Source organism: Uloborus diversus, chromosome 6 (genome assembly GCF_026930045.1).
Source record: "Uloborus diversus isolate 005 chromosome 6, Udiv.v.3.1, whole genome shotgun sequence".
Classification (NCBI taxonomy): Eukaryota; Metazoa; Arthropoda; class Arachnida; order Araneae; family Uloboridae; genus Uloborus; species Uloborus diversus.
Genome location: NC_072736.1, coordinates 122340192 through 122359892, shown reverse-complemented (window position 1 = coordinate 122359892; position 19701 = coordinate 122340192). Strand labels below are relative to the sequence as shown.

The 19701-nt window shown below is 32.8% G+C and overlaps 1 protein-coding gene across 1 annotated transcript in view; it reads left to right on the top strand.

The window, feature by feature from the left end:
• The window catches only part of LOC129224475 (endothelial cell-selective adhesion molecule-like), a 112285-nt gene that overhangs the window by 45201 nt on the left and 47383 nt on the right, over positions 1 to 19701 (top strand). Inside the window, exons 2-3 of the mRNA XM_054858928.1 lie at positions 75 to 238; positions 11026 to 11240. Of these exons, the coding sequence (XP_054714903.1) occupies positions 160 to 238; positions 11026 to 11240 (294 nt within the window). The 5' untranslated portion in view covers positions 75 to 159. The remainder of the gene's footprint in view (positions 1 to 74; positions 239 to 11025; positions 11241 to 19701) is intronic.

Below are 19701 nucleotides of genomic sequence, written 5' to 3'. Positions count from 1 at the left end.
GGAGTAGACTGTATAATTGCATTGCATGCGCCAATAAACGCTCGCTATCTGAATATTTTCCCCTCTCATTTCAGAGCAGTCTAATCTTTTGGATCACCACAAAATGAAGATCTAGCGAACAGAAGTAACGAGTACTCTCATGGTTTAACAACGCAAGAAATGATTACGGAGCCTCCTTTCACTGCTTCCATTCTTGAGAATCTTTTCATTCTAATTGTGACGTCGCTTCCAGTTATGGGTATGTATGTCAACTTCTTTATAAAATATTCACGGCAATAAGTACTACTTAGCTTAAGATTTGTTTATTTTTTGCATGCACGCAAAAGTGAAGTTGTTATTATTAGAAGACTGATTAATATACATGCGATATTGAAATTTAGGGCGCACACACACACACAGGGCCAAATTTCCTAATAGGTAGAGTAGGCCTAGGGCGGCAAATTGTGCTTCCATCAAACATTTATCAAATTATTGTTCTTAAAAGTGAAATATAAGCATTCTTTCATTTCCATTAGCGATATTTTTACTTAATTTTAACAAAAAAGGAAGTATTGTATTCGCGAAAAAATTTTCACTCAAAATTCGGCCTTAATTTTCATTTTGCTCACACCCGAATGAATGTTGAGTTTTTTTTTTTCAACCCTACCACACGCGGATAAGTGCCTAAGAACGTATAAACACTCGAAATATCCATTTTGACATTCCCCGAGTTATGCAACATTCACATTGCGTCCGCACATCCGTCACCGACGTATACTTTTCTCCCAAAAACCAGTTTTCGGCCGGCTTTGCCATGACAGCAAGCCGTATTGTGCGGGATCCGTCAGCGTGCCTAGAAGCCAGATATCTGACGGCTATGACGTCCGTAGAGTTGGGAGTCGCATTTCATTGGTCTCCACGAGATGAACGCACTCTCGCTATTGGATGAGAGTATTGACATGTGCTTTACGCGCGTTCGAATGTATGAACGCTTCCCCCTGTTCGGAAAACGTAAGTGTGTTCGTTTGACGTGGTGAACGTGATGTGCGGGCGCTGTTTGAATGTTGCATTAATTACAACAATTTTTCTCGTGACGTCCGTATGTACGTATGTATGTGCGGATGTGCGTATGTATGTCGCATAATTCTTGAACGGTATGTCCTAGAAAGTTGAAATTGGGTGCGTAGACTCCTAGTGGGGTGTAGTTGTGCACCTCCCTTTTTGATGTCATTCGAGTCTCTCTAAAGTGGTCTTTTGCCCCCTTTTGGGGTAAATCATTGTTAGTTTTGATGTATACACAAGTGGTGTTATAATTTGTCGGACACTTGGCGATATATCGCCAATCTTTTGGTCGCCAAGTTGGCGACAAATGTAGCAATTTTTTTTTTTTTTTGAAATCTGGTTTCAATTTGGTCACAGATGGTGATATTTAGAGAGTAAACAATTGAATCACATTAAAATGGCCAATAACGGGAAAATGACATTAAAACTGGAGTAAAAGGAAGTCATGTGATGCACACATCAGCTCGTTTTTCTTGTCATTTAATATTTCTTACTTCTACGAGTCTAATGCAAATGAAATATTTTTCAAGCATGGAAATAGATTAGTGTAAAACAGTAAGTCGAAGAATGAAAAGCCGGTGTCGATTGAAGTAAAGCAGGTGTCATTGCAGTTGGCCAGAAGTCGCAACGAAATTGGAGTTTGACTAACATTTTTACTGCCGTACTAAAACTTATTCAATTTCGGTTTCGCAAGTTTTCTCTTTTAATTGATTATATATAGTTAGGTGTTAGTATTTAGTTAAGTTAGTGTTAGTTTTAGGTTGCATTACTAGTACTTAGTATTTAAAAATTGTAGTAAAATATGAGCATGCACGCTTGTCAAACATAAACAACATCTAATGAAAAGGAACATTAGGCGCCATTGCAAACCAATTTTAGAAATTTTAAAAATGAAAAAAGAATTTCGATGTTGTTATTTTATCTCCAAATTTTTCGAATGATCAGCAAAATTTAGCGACTAAGGGATATTTTGGGAGGTCGCATTGACCTCCCATCGAGGCGACCCTGTGTATGCGTCACCATTTCTTCGTGAGCTAGACACTTTCAATTTCGGGAACACTATTATTTACGTTTTTTGAGTCAAGGAAATTTTGCTACTCCTTATAGATAGTGGGGGCGGCATATTTCAAATCTCCCAAGGGGCGACGTGAAGCTAAATTCAACTCTGCATACACACGCTCAGACACTCGTGATTACGAAAAACATAATTTGTATTCCAGGTTTAAAGGTGTCCAGGTTTGTATTCCAGTTAAAATTTTCCTTTTGTTAACACACATTTTCAGCTCACGAAATCAGAGATATCTTCATTTCCGCAAAAATTACGGCTCTCGAAAATAAGTGCCTTTAGAGTATACGTCTGTTATGTAGATTGCCTTGCGGCAAAAGGAAGGTAGGGGATAAAGTGAAGCGTGACACTTTGCTTGCGTTCGACGAACTCAACCGGCAGCTACCGGTTATCACGTGCTTCAATCAATCCATCAACAGCTTAAAACAGTAACCGGTGCGGTAACCGGTAGATGATAGAACGCTGCGGTGAGTAACTGGCTACCCACCGGTCGACCGGTTAGGTCCGTCCAACGCAACCTTTGTGATATAGAAAAAAGGGGCGGGGGAACGGTCAAAAAATATTGACACACGCACACACACCATTTTGAACAGCCACACATTTTGTTTTTTGAAAAGAAAAAAAATAAATAAAACATGTTTCAAGAAATACATTTCTTTGTTGAATAAAATACAAAATATATATTTCTAAAAACTAGCAACATGAGAACTCAGCTACGTGAGAAACAAGTAAACTTTGAAAGGGTTCCTTCAAAAACCGTTTTTCAAGAATAGATTATATCTCTAGCAAAATGAAAGAAAACACGAAAGTCAAGCTTAACTGGCTCCTAAAACTAATGATTATTCTACCAAGAAACGATTATCTTAATTCCCCAAAGCATAATTCCTTACTACTAATAAATAGCCTCTTGAGAAATCATAAGGAGTGTCTAAATGTTAGAAATCAATATTTTATTTAAGCAGTCAGGAAAGGTAGGGAACTATTATTTCCATAAATGTCAGAGTTGTCCGTACCTATTATCTGTAATTAAGGGCTACTGTAATAGTTCCAACTTACAGCACGTAACTAGTTTAGTAGCGAATATTTAAGTTCCAGTTTGGAAATGGCTGGTTTAGAAGTTTAAAGCGTAAGCTATTAAGAAAGTATTTATGTCGTGATAAAATGGGGAAAACTTTTCATAGGTAGGGATATAAATGTTCGATATGGTATGGAACTTGTGAAGGATGTTTTTTTTATATGACGGCGTGGTGATGAAATATTAAGCAATATTCCAACAAACTTAAACAAAATGTAAAAATGTAGTTCTATCATGACGAAATGGGATCCGTCAATCATGTGTGACGTAGGTAGAAACGATTGCATTGCTCCGAAATCGATAATGGAGGAACGGCTATTTGCCATATTTACGAGATCTTGATGATATGAAGCTAGATAACTCTTTTAACAAGTTCATAAAATATGAATTAATTAATTTAACCATCTTCTGTAACTCTTATTTTATTTCGTTACAATTTCAACTAGTGGTACCCGCACAGCTTTGTGTGTAGTAGAAAATTAAAAGGTCATTTGGTTCGCCTGTATATTTATAAATAATGGAAAATAAATTTCTCGCCAATTTGCCATGTTAATTTGCTCGCCCATGGTCGCATATGGTAGTTTGCTAGTCCACGTTACGGTAATTTGTTCGTCCACGTTATGATAATTTGCTCGGTAAAATGTTCTTAAAATTGGATTAGAAAAAGAGCAAAAACGAATTTTCAAAAAATCGTCTCGATGTGCTCCCCCCTATGTTACGAACTAATTCTGTGCCAAATTTCATGAAATTCGGCCGAACGGTCTAGGCGCTATGCGCGTAACAGGCATTCAGACATACAGACATCTAAAGACCCAGACTTTCAGCTTTATAATTAGTAAAGATGAGATTACAGTAAATATCAATTCACTTTTAGTTTATCGTTCGCAAATTAAAGTTAGTGTTCAAAACTGCGAGCAGGTCTAATGTTTAAATATGCCACCTTGCGGGGATTTAAGAAATTAGTCAAAGAGGTAAGACTATTACTACAACTAGTCCCTCCTTTGAGGCAAAACGTTTATGATGTTTTGTAATTTCAAAGGAATAAAAAGAGAAACCCCAAAACCAAGAAGAAAAATTACTGTAACTTTCATTAAGTTTAAGAGCAGGCTGTAAGTTACTGGGATTTGTTTTACCTCTTTCAGCAGCCATTAATCAGAGAAGGCAGCGCCTCCTATAGTTCATTTAAATTGCGAATTGTAAAGATTAAAATTCTTAGTTTTGATGGTTGATACTTTGCATTTTTATAATGAGTTGAATAATAATAAAAAAAAAGATTACTTCAAGTTTTTTTTCCCGTTGTTTGATTTTTTATTCGTAAAATTGTCTAGTAGTGGCAAAAACTGCTTTTCCTTGGCGAAAAAAAAAAATTAAAAAAAAAAAAATAAAAAAATTGTCATTGAGGTTTCTTGAGCAATCTTATTTTCTTCTACCTAACGCATCGTCATGAAAATCGACTCTTCAACCACAAAGCTACAAATCCATTTTCCCCCAAAATGTATTTAATTGTTAAATTTATTTTGGATTTTTTTTTGTATTTAGCGATATCTTTACCATACATGAAGCCTTGCTCATGGTGAATTCCAGCGGTAACGGAAGGAGAGTTTTTACAAAAAAATCGATGCATTTCTGTCTGTGAGCTTATCAAAATACATAACGATAACGGAAGGACATTTTTGTCGCAAAAATGTGCTTCCGTTACTGGGTTTTTGTATTTGATTTAAAAAAAGAACCGTTACTAACAAAAAAAATTCTTGGCTTCGGCATTTTTAGCAGCTTACCATGATGTGTATAAACGTCTATGCATCAGTTTTTGATAAATATGTATTTTGATAAGCTCACAGAAATGCATCGATTTTTTTTTTGTAAAAACTCTCCCTCCGTTACCGCTGTAATTCACCTCATGCATTTATTTATTTTATGTTTTATTGGAAAGTAGGCCACAAACAGCAAAGGATTATTATTATTAATAATTTTAAAAGTGGCAGTGAACATATACCAAAAAGTATCATATAAAAAGCAACATTTTTGAATTTAAAAAAAATGTAAGTTCAAAAACTTTTCAAATTTAAAAACCAGTTATAATTTAAGTTCGAAGTTATCGAGTTGCTGTGATTGCTAAGACAAAAATACTAGTTTCAAATAAAGTTTCAGTACTTATGTTATTCAAAATGCTACCAGGTAGATGCAAATATTGAGGTCAAGAAAAAAGCTTTTGATGAATGAACTCAACTTGCAAGTGCCTATTATCCGTAATTATGAAATACTTCAGCCATTAAATTGGACGTCACGTATGACTTTAGTTGGCAGTGTGAAGCGCCCGCGTTCTTTTCCAAAGCTTTAGTTTTTTTCTGCTTTCCCTCTGCTCAAGTTTCACAAGTTAAAAGTACTAATCACTGAGACCTTATTTTTTGATTTACACTTCTTAAGTGCTTTATGGTTGAGAGGAGTTTTAGAAAACCTCTTCACTTCAGTTGTGTGAGAGGAATAAATTGTGTTAAATTAGAAAGAAAGCTGATATTTTATTCCAGTTCTCAAGTAAAGTTTTTGAGATAAAAATTGCTAAAAAGATTTTTACATGAACAATCGCTTTGCGGCATTTAAATGCACGAGAGGGAATGTTTTAAAAATATTGGATACTTTTCAAGATGTGGTGGAATTGAAAAGGTTTTCGGTGGGAAATGTTCGCTTATCCAGATAAGAGTAGTCAATCGCTTTGGTTGGGTTACTAAAAGGCAAAACGTATAAATTTCTTTAGTCGTCATCGGCTGGTAGCATCAATTTCATTAGTAGCCACTTTTTTATGAAGTTGTGGTCATAAAATTTCAAAATGATGTATTTCTTTAATTTATCAAAGTTAATTTATCCAAATATATTACTTAGTAAAAGTAATACAGTTTTAATGGATTAAAACATTACGGCTGCTTCTTGATTTTAGGGGAAAAGGTTTTGCCAATTACTTAATACCTTGTGTACACTTAACGGTCATTAACTTACTTTATGAGTTGATCATCTGGTGGTAATTGGCAGGTGATTTTTTAATCACCATTGTTTTAATTTAGTTGCCCTGTGACCGACGGTGGCTGCCAATTTTGCCCTTTTTAGATAACGACTATTTGATCACTTAGGGAGATTGATGATAAATAAGGAAGCTTTTATTGATGCTTATTGATGTTTTAGACAAATCATTTTCTGTTTAATGAAATCTTTAACTTTATTTAGGGTATGTTTTTCTTATTGGGCCGACATCTTAAAACTCTAATGTAATTTTCAACGCTTTTCGATGTGGGATATGAATAACGATTACTTGATCATTCGGCGAGATCAATGAAAAATAAAGAAGCTTTTATTCTTGTTTATTTAGTAAAAGGATCATTTTATGTTTAATGGAAATTTAAGTTTATTTAGGGTAAGTTTTTCTTATTCGGCCGACTATTTTAAATTCTAATAGAACTTTCTACGTTTATCGATCCTTACTTTTTTCCAATGATAGCGACGGAATTTTTACTTTAATGGAATTTTTTGAATGGCTGTAAAGCCGTAATTTTTGAAACCTTTCCCCGACTACGTAACTGTAACTTTTCCATGTCTTTTATGCAAAAAGTGCGTTGCAATTTACCTACCTCATTTTGCACTTCTTTATTTTAATAAGGGTGGAAACTTACACGTTTTAATGTGTGCAAACATTGCTTGTGCTCTCAATAAATGTTAAAACTAAATTTTTTGGTTTGTGTAAAAAGAAAAATTATGAGGTTTTGTTAAAATGCTGTGTTTTAAAGTTTCCCCCTATCGAAATTAAAAATTATTAAAAGAAGCATTACCAGAAGTTGTAACTAATAATGGTTATAGTTTGAGAGTATCTCTACATAGTATAAAATGAAGTGTCCAAAAAGCGTCTGTTTGTTTGAACTCGCAAAACTCGAAAACTACCCGGCCGATTTCGCTGAAATTTTCACAATTTGTTCCTTTTAGTCCTGAGAAGGTTTGCAGACCAGTTCGAAAAAAAATTCGATGAATAGTTCTTTTTTTATTCCAATTTAGGCCCAGTTTTCGCATAAATTCCCGAATATGGGGGTAAAAAATTACTCGCAATTAGTAATATTACATATCGTTGGAAAGGGTAGAATTTTCCGCGTTCTACGCAATTTGTTCCAACGCTCTAACTTAATTGCGGCGGGAGTTATTAACGTTTTTAGCTCGAATTTGTTTAGGCTTAGCTGAAATTTAGGCAATACTTTCTTCATTAAATCCATCAATAAAAAGTGAAGGAATTGTCCTACAGTTTTCGTTTTGACACCATTGAAAAGAGCTACCTTTTTTACTTCAGATCTAACTCGACCTATGGTCGGAAGTTTCTCTATCTCCATTAGAAAAAAAGTTACAAGCGAATTAAAGGAAGTTCAAAAATCTGTTCTCTATTCAAGTTTTTAACCATTTTATTTTGCGTTTCCACTGTAACGCTTTTTGAATTCATTGTTTCTATCTTTCTCATTTTCAACTCTGAAACTTATTTTATTTTGTGTTTCCATAGTTACGCTTTTTAAATCCATCTTTCTCATTTTATTTTAATTTCTTAAAAGTATTTTAATATCAGTCGCCATTGTTTGGTGTTGAAATTTTGCATGATGATTTTTTTTTTCTTTTATTTATGCCTGATTGTTGAATATACGTCACTTGACACAATTTTTGTTTTCAAAATAGACCGGGCAAAGCCGGACAACGCAGCTAGTCATGTATAATAACTAACTTATAAGAAGCATTGTGGAAAAAGAATAGATACTTAAAACGTTTAGCAAATGTAAAAAAATAACTGTGAGACTCTTCTGCAAAAAATGCAGTGCTTAACCATTTTTTATATAAATCACAATAATAAATAGCAATAATAAATTCAAGCTTTACTTAAAAAAACGAAAAAGGCATTTATGGCTGATTAAAATGCCAGTATATTTAATTTAGAAATTAAAAAATTAAAAAAAGATCGTTCGATGTGATATAATACATAAACGATTTTTTTAATACAAAACTTAATTGTTGTTCATCCAAAATCGTTAATAACAATAACATTATAGCTACTTACAACTTATTGGTTTTGCTCAGAACTGTGCATTGCGATGTTTAGAAACATATTTCACACAGCCAAATAATGCTTTCATGCGTGATGTGATATTTTCCCGTTTCTGTTCAAGCTAAGGATTTGTAGTGGCTTATCAAATAGGGAGCATATGTAGCATACGTTTTTAAGGTCTAAAACGTCCTTAATATTTATATACTTAGGGGAACATACACAAACACTAAAAAGATATTTGCGGAAGTATTCTGCTTCATCCATAAGCTCATTATTTTTTGCATTGAAAAAGGCGTTCCCTGTAACGCCGAAACACGTGTCTGCTGTAATTTACAAATTTGTGCTTCTACTTACGTTGTTTGTTCTGACTTTACTATTCAGCACAAAGGTATTTATTTATCTTATTGTCTCTAATTATTTTTATGAACAATGCTAGTTTTTTTCCCTCTTGGTTTTTTGGTACTTTTTTTTGCGTACACCTTTAAAGCAAAAACGCACATTTCTTTGAAAAAAAAAAGACCCTTATATAGATCTTCCTAATAAATATATAGACTTAATGTTACCAGGGTCCAGGTGTACACAGGATCCCGGATCCTTCTGAGTTTCATTCCCGCGTCCACACTAATGAACGGATTGGGAAAATGTCCGGATTTGAAAATCATATTCAAAAAATGTGACTTGAATTTTTAATACTTTAACATTGTTTAAATTTTCAGTTCTGACTTGTTTTGCCAAAAGTTTTATGCAACTTGATACTAATCGTGTTTTTTTAATACCTATCCCCCTTCATCAAGTTATAACTGAGTAGTCTATCAAAGTGTAATTAGAACTTGCCGATACCTTAACACGCCCCCACCTTCTCCGAGTCTCTCATTGCACTGAAGGAGTCCGGATTTATCCAGTGTAAATTACAATTCTGATATAGGTATATCCTAAAACCAGCGAGTTATAAAGCCATATATTTATATTCATTAATTCAGGAAAGAATTTTAATTATTAGTATTAATAAACATTTTAATTTTGTAAAAATATTTATTAACAATGTCATTTGTTATTTTAACAAGAAAAATATTGTTTAATAACGAATAATTATTAATTAAAAGAATTAGTTAATATATTAATAAGAATTAGTTAAATTAAAACTAAGTAAGCAAGCATTTAAGCAGTAATTTACCGCCCACTAAAGAATTTATCATAGCTATTCAATTACTAAAAAATAAACTTACCTCTCTAAAAGGAACCTAAACTAATTCATTTAAAAAATATAAACAAATAGCAGTGACGATGATTGCTTTTGAACTGATTACTTTATTAGTATATAATTAAGTCCATTTATAATGACCTACCATAAATAACAAGCACAATAGGCAATACATATTTTTTTGAAAGAAGGTTACTTTCGGGATTCATTTTTTCTTTTCCTTACTGTGGTTTGCTTTCTGATTAGAACTGAATGGGGAAATTTACTTTCATTTTGTTGCAAAATAAACCTTGAATTATCCGGCATGCCGGAAAATTTGAATTTCCCGGCACGCTGGTGAACCTCGCTTTTTTTCCGGCATGCCAGATAATGCGGGGTAGGGGGAAAAACAGCCACCTCTGATTAAACTTGGGGAAAAAAAAAAAAAATCCATTTCGTTCAAGTGCCTAATGTCAGTATAAGACGCAAACAAAATATGTTTGCATATCTTTGTATTGAATTCTTAAGCAAAAATTCATTCTATTGTCACATTAATCTTCAGAAAACAATGAAACAGAATTTCTACTTTTTTTTTCTGATTTAATATCATGTAAAACTTGCAAGTGGTTAACTTAAGATCATTTCGTTTCTGTTTTAGTTATGAGGAAAACTATTCATAATAAATTCAAGCTTTAGAATTAAGCATGCGTTTAATAATGTTTAACTTAATCATAAAATATTACTGAATGATCGTCATTTTGAAACGGAAACATCTTTCTACAATTTTATTCAGCAAGTCTGTTTATATAATGGAGCAAACTTTCTTTTAATGCAATCAAACTAGTTTAAACACGTCATTAAAAACTCTTCAGCAAATACTTATCATTGTTCTGTCCTTTTTTTAGAACATTTTTTTTCAGTGTAACCGAACAAATATTTAACAGGATATCCCTTTATATTTGCTTATGCACTTGAACCATTTTGATTGCAAAAATCGGTAAAATATCAACTTTGGGAAAATAACGGATAAAATGACAATAACGTATTGTATAAGATACATCGTTTATCTTCCAAAAAATCAGTATTGTCTAACCATTTTTAACTATTTTTAGCACTAGTCATGTATAGATACATGCGTTGTTTAAAAATAATTCTTTTAATTAATGAATAGGATTTCTTGAGCAATTTGATGATGAATCATAAAGTTACCGTAAACCGAGGTGACGTTGTCCAATTTTCAAGTTCATTTATTTATTTATTTTGTACTTCTTGCAAGAATATTGGAATAATGAAAACTTTGTGGCTTGGGGGAAAGCAAAAGGAGTCGAGATCGCTAGTGCATTTCATTTTTGACTCAGTTGATATACTTAAACAAAAATAAAAAACCGGGTCGACAATGTCTACTTGCTAAAAGGGATGACATTGCTCATTTACACTTTTCATAGGAAAACTCCTTCAAATATTTTGTTGGGCAAAGTCAACTTTATCAGGGGTGAATAAAACCACACCATTAAAAATATTTATTGAACAAAGGAATTCAGGAAATGAATACAAACACTGAAATGTATAGGAAAATTCAAATATGGTGGTTTATTTTCCAGGTTCTAAAATTCATTTGCCGCTTCGAATCAACATGCTTCACATACCAACGCCTGTGGTAACAGGAGATAACGTTCTGTTGCGCTGTGGCTATGAGCTAGGCAATGAAACCCTGTACGCCGTCAAGTGGTACAAGAATATGGGCGAGTTTTTCAGATACGTTCCAGCTTCAGACCCACCTCTAAAAGTGTTCCCACAAGTCGGGATTGATGTTGATGTAAGTGCATTTTATTCATAAGACTTTTTCTTATACTTAAAAATACTTGCCAAATTTAGTGCAGCCTTTTAGTGTTTATTCCCTCCACTTGCATGTACTGCTGCGATGAGCGCAAATAATCTCCGGTCCTGATTGTTTGCTGCGTTTGAATATTTTTGTCCTGATTATTTACGATTTTGTTTCAGCAGATTTTAGAGATTTCTGTGTGATGTGTTATCAATTAACAGTATTCATCTACCAAACATTTCCTCCTTCCATCTTTAAATCAGTACACCAATCATCTGTCGAATGCTCGAAGTCTTATAACTCTAATATTTCTTTCTCTCGAAGTTTAAATTGGGTCCCAATCTCTTGAGAAGGCTAAGGGAACTTCCCATAACTCGAACTGATTATAACACGAAAGTTTTAGCTGGTCCCCATGGAGTTTCGAGCTATGGAGAGTTGACTTCAAAAATCTAAAGACACTCTTAAGCCACGCCCCATTTTTAAGTACACTACCATCAGTATATCCGAGAAAAGTTAGCTACGACACAACAACAAAGTATAGTACATATCATACGTCACGGAGTGTAGTGTCAGATGCGGGATCTTCCTTTGCGTATAACACCTCAACCGTAGACCACATTTGACCTCCACTCCCAGCCATGAGGAACTGTGGATGGTGAAACTTAAGACAAAGAGCTGAAAGGTGGTTGTCATAGCTAGAGATAAGTATACCCAAAAATACCAGTTTGTTTCTAATGAATTCACAACTATTTCTCCGGAAGATAGTTGCACAAGATAACTGGGTTTACAAAAAAAAGGCATGTCTTAAAAGTGTGCGAACCCCGAATTTTTGAAGCAACTTTAAGGAGCTGTTTTAACTACGGAATTGGGAAATACTTGGTTGAGAGTATTGTTTATTGATAACTTAGAAGCCAGAAATGTCTCAAAAAAGTTAAAATAAAACATGAAAACAAAAATCAGCTTCTATGTTTAGTACTTCAGTATTCAAAGGCAGCTAGTAATTGGGATGAAAGTTTTCGACATACTTTAGGACGAAGAGTAAGATTTTTTAAAATGTAGTTGTATAGTTTAAATATAGGTTTTAGTTCACGAATGAACGGGTAAATGGCTGACGCTTTTCTGTAAGCGTAAAGCCACTTGTTATTTTGCTTCAAGTCCCACCGCATGATCTCTTATTCTGCTAAATGATGGCACTAATGATACCGATAGACAGTTATGTTTTACTTTCACGTTTAGAAAAGTTATTGGCGGAAAATACTTAATACTTTAGCTTAAAACACTGAAACTGTTCAAGACGACGGTACAAATTTTACTGAAACCGTGAAAGTGTTATTTTATACTCATGCTCTGAAAAATAAATAATTAATTAAACAAATAAAGATTCTAGCCTGCAATTTTTCAAAAAGGTAATAATAAGACTTCAAATGGAGTACTGAAGTGTCACAGGTTAAAATCTTGATTCGCATCGAAACTCTCAAATATACCTCCCAACCGAAATCCCAAAATTTTATTTTCAGACATAAAGAGTAGAACTTTCTGGTTTTGCTACTTTGTTAACAAAAATCCTGAAAATATTGAAGATCACTAATGTACAGTAGAGTACTGATTATGCTACCTTGTCTGCACTGCAAAAAATAAACTGTTGTTTTTACAGTATAATACTGGCAGCTCACATTCCAAAGAAAAACTGTAAAATTTACAGTTCTAAACTGTAAAATTTGCAGTAATATACTGTCTTATAACAGACTTTAATTGTGAAATTTACAGCGCTAAACTGTAAAATTAGCAGTAATATACTGTCTTTCAATGGAATTGCCCTGTGAAATTAACAATGATTTACTGTAAAATTAGCAGTAATATACTGGTTTTTAATGGAACTGCCCTGTAAAACTTACAGTGTCAAACTGTAAAATTAGCAGTAATATACTGTTTAAGGAATTACTTGACCTGTAAATTTAACAGAGATAATATGTAAAATTAACAGTAATATACTGTTTTTTAACGGAATTGCCCTGCAAAATTAACAGTATCAAACTGTAAAGTTAGCAGTATTATGCTGCGAAATCAGCTGAATTGCACCACAAAAACAGTAGCATACGGTTTTATAAATGATTTGTACAGTAAAATTAACAGCAGTAAACCATAAAATAAATAGTTATCAATTTTTATGCAAAACGTATCGTTGTCTCTTTTCATAGCCGAAATCACTGCTTTTACAGCTGAAGAACAATATAGAAAAGTAAAGCAACCGATTCTGTATGTACGTTGTAGAAATCAGCCTACATACGAAATCTGTTCCTTTTCTAAAGTTTTTCAACAACAAAAATAATGGTTTAGGCTATGAAGAGCGACAAGTAAATAAATATAAAAGCCTTTTACATAAAAATAGTTAACTGCTGCTAAATCTATGTTTTATTGATATTAATTTCATTGTACACAAAATAAATCAATGCCCCCTCCCCCAATCTCTATATTTTATAAACACCTGTTAAATAAGAAAAAGTGGCGCATTTTCATTTCTACAAAAACTTTTAGCTCTACTGCAAACTTAAAAATTTACAAAAAGAAGGAAATTGCAAAATATGGTCTGAAGCTTTATTTTAAGAACAGTTATTGCCTTTTCATAAAACAAAACTTTTTGATAAATGAAGGTAGTAAAAATGAGGTTTTTTATATATAACTGAAAATACTACATCGTATCTTCACGAAAAGTACTTTTTTCACTTCCAGCATTATTGTGTTGCTAAAATGTGCAGTATAATGTGGGAAATGTTTTGCAGCATGCAATCCATTTATACCTTTAAGTTTTTAACTTTATGCATGCAATTATTTGAATTTATTTTCTTTTCAGGTAAAACAGATTATTTTCATGATTTTCCTCTTTTTTTAATGTTATAAGTTGCACTTGGACCTATACTTTATTTGAGAAGTACTACCGACAAAATTTATTTCACAGCATATAAGCAGTATTCAGTATTTAGAATGAACAAAATGGTTATTATTGTAAACTGATTATTATAGATTAGATAATAATTTATCCTATTAACATTTAAAGTTTAAATACATGAAAACAATAAATATGTGACGGTTCAAATTTCCAAAGCTACTAAACAGAAACACTTTTTCACTCGGTGTAGTAAAATCTGTAAGGGTTTATATTTTGTTTAACTTTATATTCTGTTATACTGTTTTCACGAGAAAAAACGAAACATTCACACCATTAAAAATTGCCAAATTATTTTATTTCGTATACATTACCTATAAATATAGATTAGTCATTTTTACAGTTGAATTGAAAAAATTCATTTCAAATGGAATGCTAATTTTTTCAAGATCAATATTTTTACATCACGAACTTGATTCTTCTTTGTGACATCGTTGCCGACTTGGTTGCCATCATTAAAACTTATATTATGAAAGTATCTGTCAAAATAAAAATTGTTAGAATCTCATAAAACTTGTAGACACCAAAAAACATACATGGAAAAATCAAATTACGTAGGTATAAAAATACGCCCTAAAATGATTAAAATTATGACTATGAATGATTTGAAATTGCCTTGGGAGTTGCTTTTATTTTGAAACCGCTCAACATATACCTAAATTGTAATTGAACCGTTTATTTCAGGAATTAGTTGAGCGCAAAATATGTTGTTTTAAGGAGAAAAAAAAAAAACTTTATGGCAGCAATTTGCAAGCGTAACGGTGTTTATTAATGTGTAATTAAAGTAGACCTAATCTGGATACTTTACATAAGAACTCAAAAAAGAAAGATAATAATATCTTACATTTTCTCTTCCATGTAAAGAAATGCACTCATACTGGTTTCTGAAATACAATTAGAAAAAAAAATCCTTGTAATTTTCGGTATTTTTGAAGGATTTTGTAATGACATATGAGATTGTTGATTAAGAATAATATTTATTTCTTTCAATCAGCTAACTGAAGTGATCGGGAGAATAACTACTTTTATAAGTCAAGAATTCCAAAAAAAAAAGCAACGGAAAGTTGTCCAAAATGGGAAAGCTAACATCTTGGCCTAAAGAAAAAAATAAAAATGTTTTAAGGATGATAAAACTTGAAACTAGTTTCTTCTTATAATAGGCTCCAGATTATCGGATTGCAATATGTTTACTTCAAAACAATAATTAGGATGAGGTAGAGAATTATTTTTTTAGAAAATGGAGCAAGGTCGACGTTTAGGACAACCAATTGAGAAATATTAAGGTATTCATTTAAAACAATGAATACTGTATCTAGCCTTTTTTAATCCCCCCCCCCCTCCGAGTTGCTATAGTAGCACTGAAAACCGTATATAGATGGTTTTTCTTTCTTTCTTTTTTTGGTAACCCATATTCCTTTCCAACACTTGTTAACAGCTCCAGCTATGTTCAACTGATACCAGCTTCATCTTCTTTTTCTTTGACAGCTGCCCATTATTGAAATCTGAATATGAAAAAAGTGTGACGTAAAATAATTATTTAGAACTCTGTCTGTACCTATGTTAAATATTTTACTAAATTTTTAAAATATTTTTTTCATACATTTTATTTTATAATTGTGTTATTATATTATTAAAATTTAATTTTTTGGAGCTTTTTTCTTAAGTACTAAGGAATCAAATAAAAGAGTCATTTGAGTTGAAATAAAATATTACCGTAAGAACATTCTATCTTATATATCTCTTAATATTTAAGCATAATTTAAAATGTTTCATTTATATTCTATGTCTTTCAAAATGGGGACGCCCCCCGCTCCGAACCCCTTTTGGACAGCTATCGATGTCCCCATCTAAGCCACCAGCGACTTTTTTTTAAGGGACACTTCTTTTGAGAGGATTTAGACAATTTATCTTTAAGTTTTTCAGAGTTTACCTGAAATCTGGAAGAAACAATTCTATATTCCCAAAATTAAGATGGTTTAGTTAAAGTCAATTCAGTAAAAAATGAAAATCGGTCAGAAACGTTGAAAGTTTTTATCAAAATAATAAATCGTCAAACATGTCAAAAAAGAGTAAATCTGGTAGGGCCAGTTCTAATCATTGAGAAATTGTTAAGTCCACATTTGGCCCGTCGTCTTTGTTGTAAACAATGCTACCCTTCTTGAAAATGCTTTGCCAGAAGACCGCACCACTTTTAAATGTAGATTTAAACATGCTCACATTTACAAAGTAACTGCTTTTTATTTATATTACAATAAAAATAATCTATAATTTTGTTTTATAAGTGTCACACAAGTCTGAATATGCGAAGAAAGTTTCATACGCTGTAATACATCGTAATTTTAGCATGCTGTTTTAGTTCCTTCGATTTTAATAACATGCAAAAACAAGGAATCAGTGTTTCAAAATTTACTGCAAAATTTAAAAAAAATAATGAAAGAAATGTACATCGAATTTAGCTATAGCAACAGAAATTTCTATATTCCGGTGATTCGTGAAACGATAATATTCAACTACCCGTAAAATTTATTAAATTACAAATTAAAAAAATTCAGACTTAAATGAATTGTATGATTCATCACATTTAAATAATGTATGACCGATCACATCTCAATCAAAACAAAATAAAATTTAGTTTATCTTGTTCCAATACATAGTTCTTGATTGTAACATAGATCCTGACAACGGACGACAAAAATGAGCTTCAGGGGCCCAATACGGCACGCAGACCGTAAGATAGGCTTCAGTGGCTAAGAACGCTCTAAAACTCAAAAGCATTGGTGATTACAAATTACATCCGAAAACACAAAAATATAAATGAAAAGACATACTTAAAAACTTCCGTTTTCCGTTGCAGGCATTCATGTCACAAAGTGAATCATCGCAACATCATTCAGACTAGAGGCGTCTTTGAAATTTCAAGCGGAACACAAATGCGAACTGCCATCTTGATAAAGACTGCCATTCAATTCTTTACATTTACGTAGTTCTTTACATTTGCACACCACTAAACTGAAAGAAATGATATTGCATTAGTGAATAAATTTAAATGAAGTAAATTCAGGCGGCTAGAATGAAATTTATAGTTTAAATTTTTCCGAAATACCTAACCGCAACCATATCACCGGGCGAAATCAACTACAATTGTTTTTTTTTCCGTGACAGGAACAAAATATTCGCTAGCAAATACCCCCTTCTTGGCAAGCCAGCACACGCAAAAAATGAAATACTATAAGAAATGAATAGAAAATATATTATAGGCCATCCGATTGTGTGCACAAATTATAGCTTAAACATAATGAAATAATTGAAACATTTCAGAAAAAAAAAAAAAAAAACCCCTCCAGAAAAATATGTCATTGCAATTTAAGCTTTACGTAAATTTTCCCTACAGAAAGGTTTTGTGAAACAATCAGCTAAATTATTTTTAGTTTCTCAACAAATTTTATTTCAAATTAATTTTTGTCAATCGAATTCCTTAGGAAATGGTACCCCACATTATTCTGCTTAGTTCTGCAATTTTCTATTACAGAACTAGAAAAATCGATCGCAACTAGATAGTCACAGTGCAGAGTACTATTAATCAATCTAATGAGAAATTTTTTGATCCACATAACTTCCTTAGACTGTTCACTAATTGAAATATACTCCTCTTCCATCGTTGACAGTGCTACGCATTTTTGTTTGAATGTACACCATATTATTCGTACCCTATCCAAAAACACTACAAGCGCCCCCCCCCCCCCCGCCATTGGAATCCGGTTGTCGTGATTTGAGGCGTAATCTGTATCAGAATAACAATGATTTATTCAATTTACAGACAAAATTTAGATTTCAGGGATCGTCAAACCCCTCGGTTGTCTCACAAATCTCCTTTAAATCCGCATATAGATACGCATTGCAAACATCTGCTTGGAAATAGACCCAATGTAACTTATACACAAAAATTGAAAAGAAAGCCTCAACCAAAGAAAAGGAAATTACTGGAGAGAACACTTGCGAAAAGTATCCCCCCCCCCCATAGCTGGTGGTTACCTAAAATTACCAGTCTGGCCTTGAAACGCATTATTTCGTTCTTCTCATCTGTTCTGTTGCGCTTTGCCAATCTTCACTTTCTGGCGTTCTCAAACTTTGTTTCAAATTTGAAGGAATTACATCTTTGGAAATGTTAGCTTCTAGCTTACTTGAATTATCCCCCCTATCTTCATAAGAATCTGATACTTTTCTTGAATTATCATCACAAGTGAAATCAAAATATTTTGGGTCATATTCAATGTTATTTTCAGAACAATAAACCTCGACTTCGCGATTCGGACTTTAGAACCGTCGTGTCAATATATACTTTGCCTTGGTATTTCTTTAACCCATTTAATTCTCACAACATGCTTTTTTTATGATTTTCAAGATATTCTTCTTCTATTTCAGATTTACTCAAAAGTGAAATAAAACTGTATATCTCTGTTTCCCGTTCCTGTTTTTTTTCCCCGCTCAGAATTCATTTTCATCGAATTAAACATTCAGAGTTTCTATCACTTCGCTATTTTCGGGATCCCAAATTCTATAACTTTTCGTATGAAACGCATATCCTACCATGACTACCTGTTTAGCTTTCATATCCAATTTGTTTATTTTCTGTTTTGGAATTCCAATATACGAAATACAGCCAAAAAACACGGGAGTGTTTAATAGATGGCTTTCTTCCCTCAAATAGCTCAAAAAAGGTTTTGGTTTTTCTTTTTAAAACCGTTCTAGTCCGTAAATAGTGGAAGCACATAGCTGCTTCGGCTCAAAACTGCTTAGGCAAACCCGATTCATTTTAAAGTGTCCTAATTCCATTCATTAATGTTGAGTTATAGTGTTCTATGACGCTACTTTGTTAACTGGAGGACTCGTTGGTTTTTTCGATTCTTATGCTTTGGTCGCTAAGGTCCAAACCGGTAAGGTTTCAAACCGGGAGTTCAGAATTTCCTTTCCGTAATCGGATCATTCCCGCAAATCTCTGTTCTTTTTTTGAAACCTGACAAAATATTCGAAAACCTCACTTTTTTGAAAAATCGTCTATTATTGTGAAAATAATCCTCCTCCCTCTAAAGAACTCAACTGCTAAGGAATTCATTGCATTTAAATGCAAAAGATCTTACCCGACTTTGGCTTGAATCTCCGTTACAGGTTTAAACGAAATTCCCCGATTTTTCCATTTTACACGGATAACACTCTGACATATTTTTACTTTTTATATGCAGTGAAAGACAGTGAAGTACAGAATCACACTTTTCAGTATTTATAATATAGTTTTTTCTTCAGCATAAACACGTTGACGCCAAACTTTAAGACTCAAAGGGTTCTTAAAGTTAAAATGTAAGGAAAGTGACGAGTTCAAGGTTACAAGTGTTTCAAATTCTACTGTAGTTCTCGAGAATCTACTTTTCTCAATGAGCATGTCCTTCATGCTCATTCAGAAAAGTAGATGATGTCAAACTATGACAAACAATGCATAATAATGTAAATTTTCTA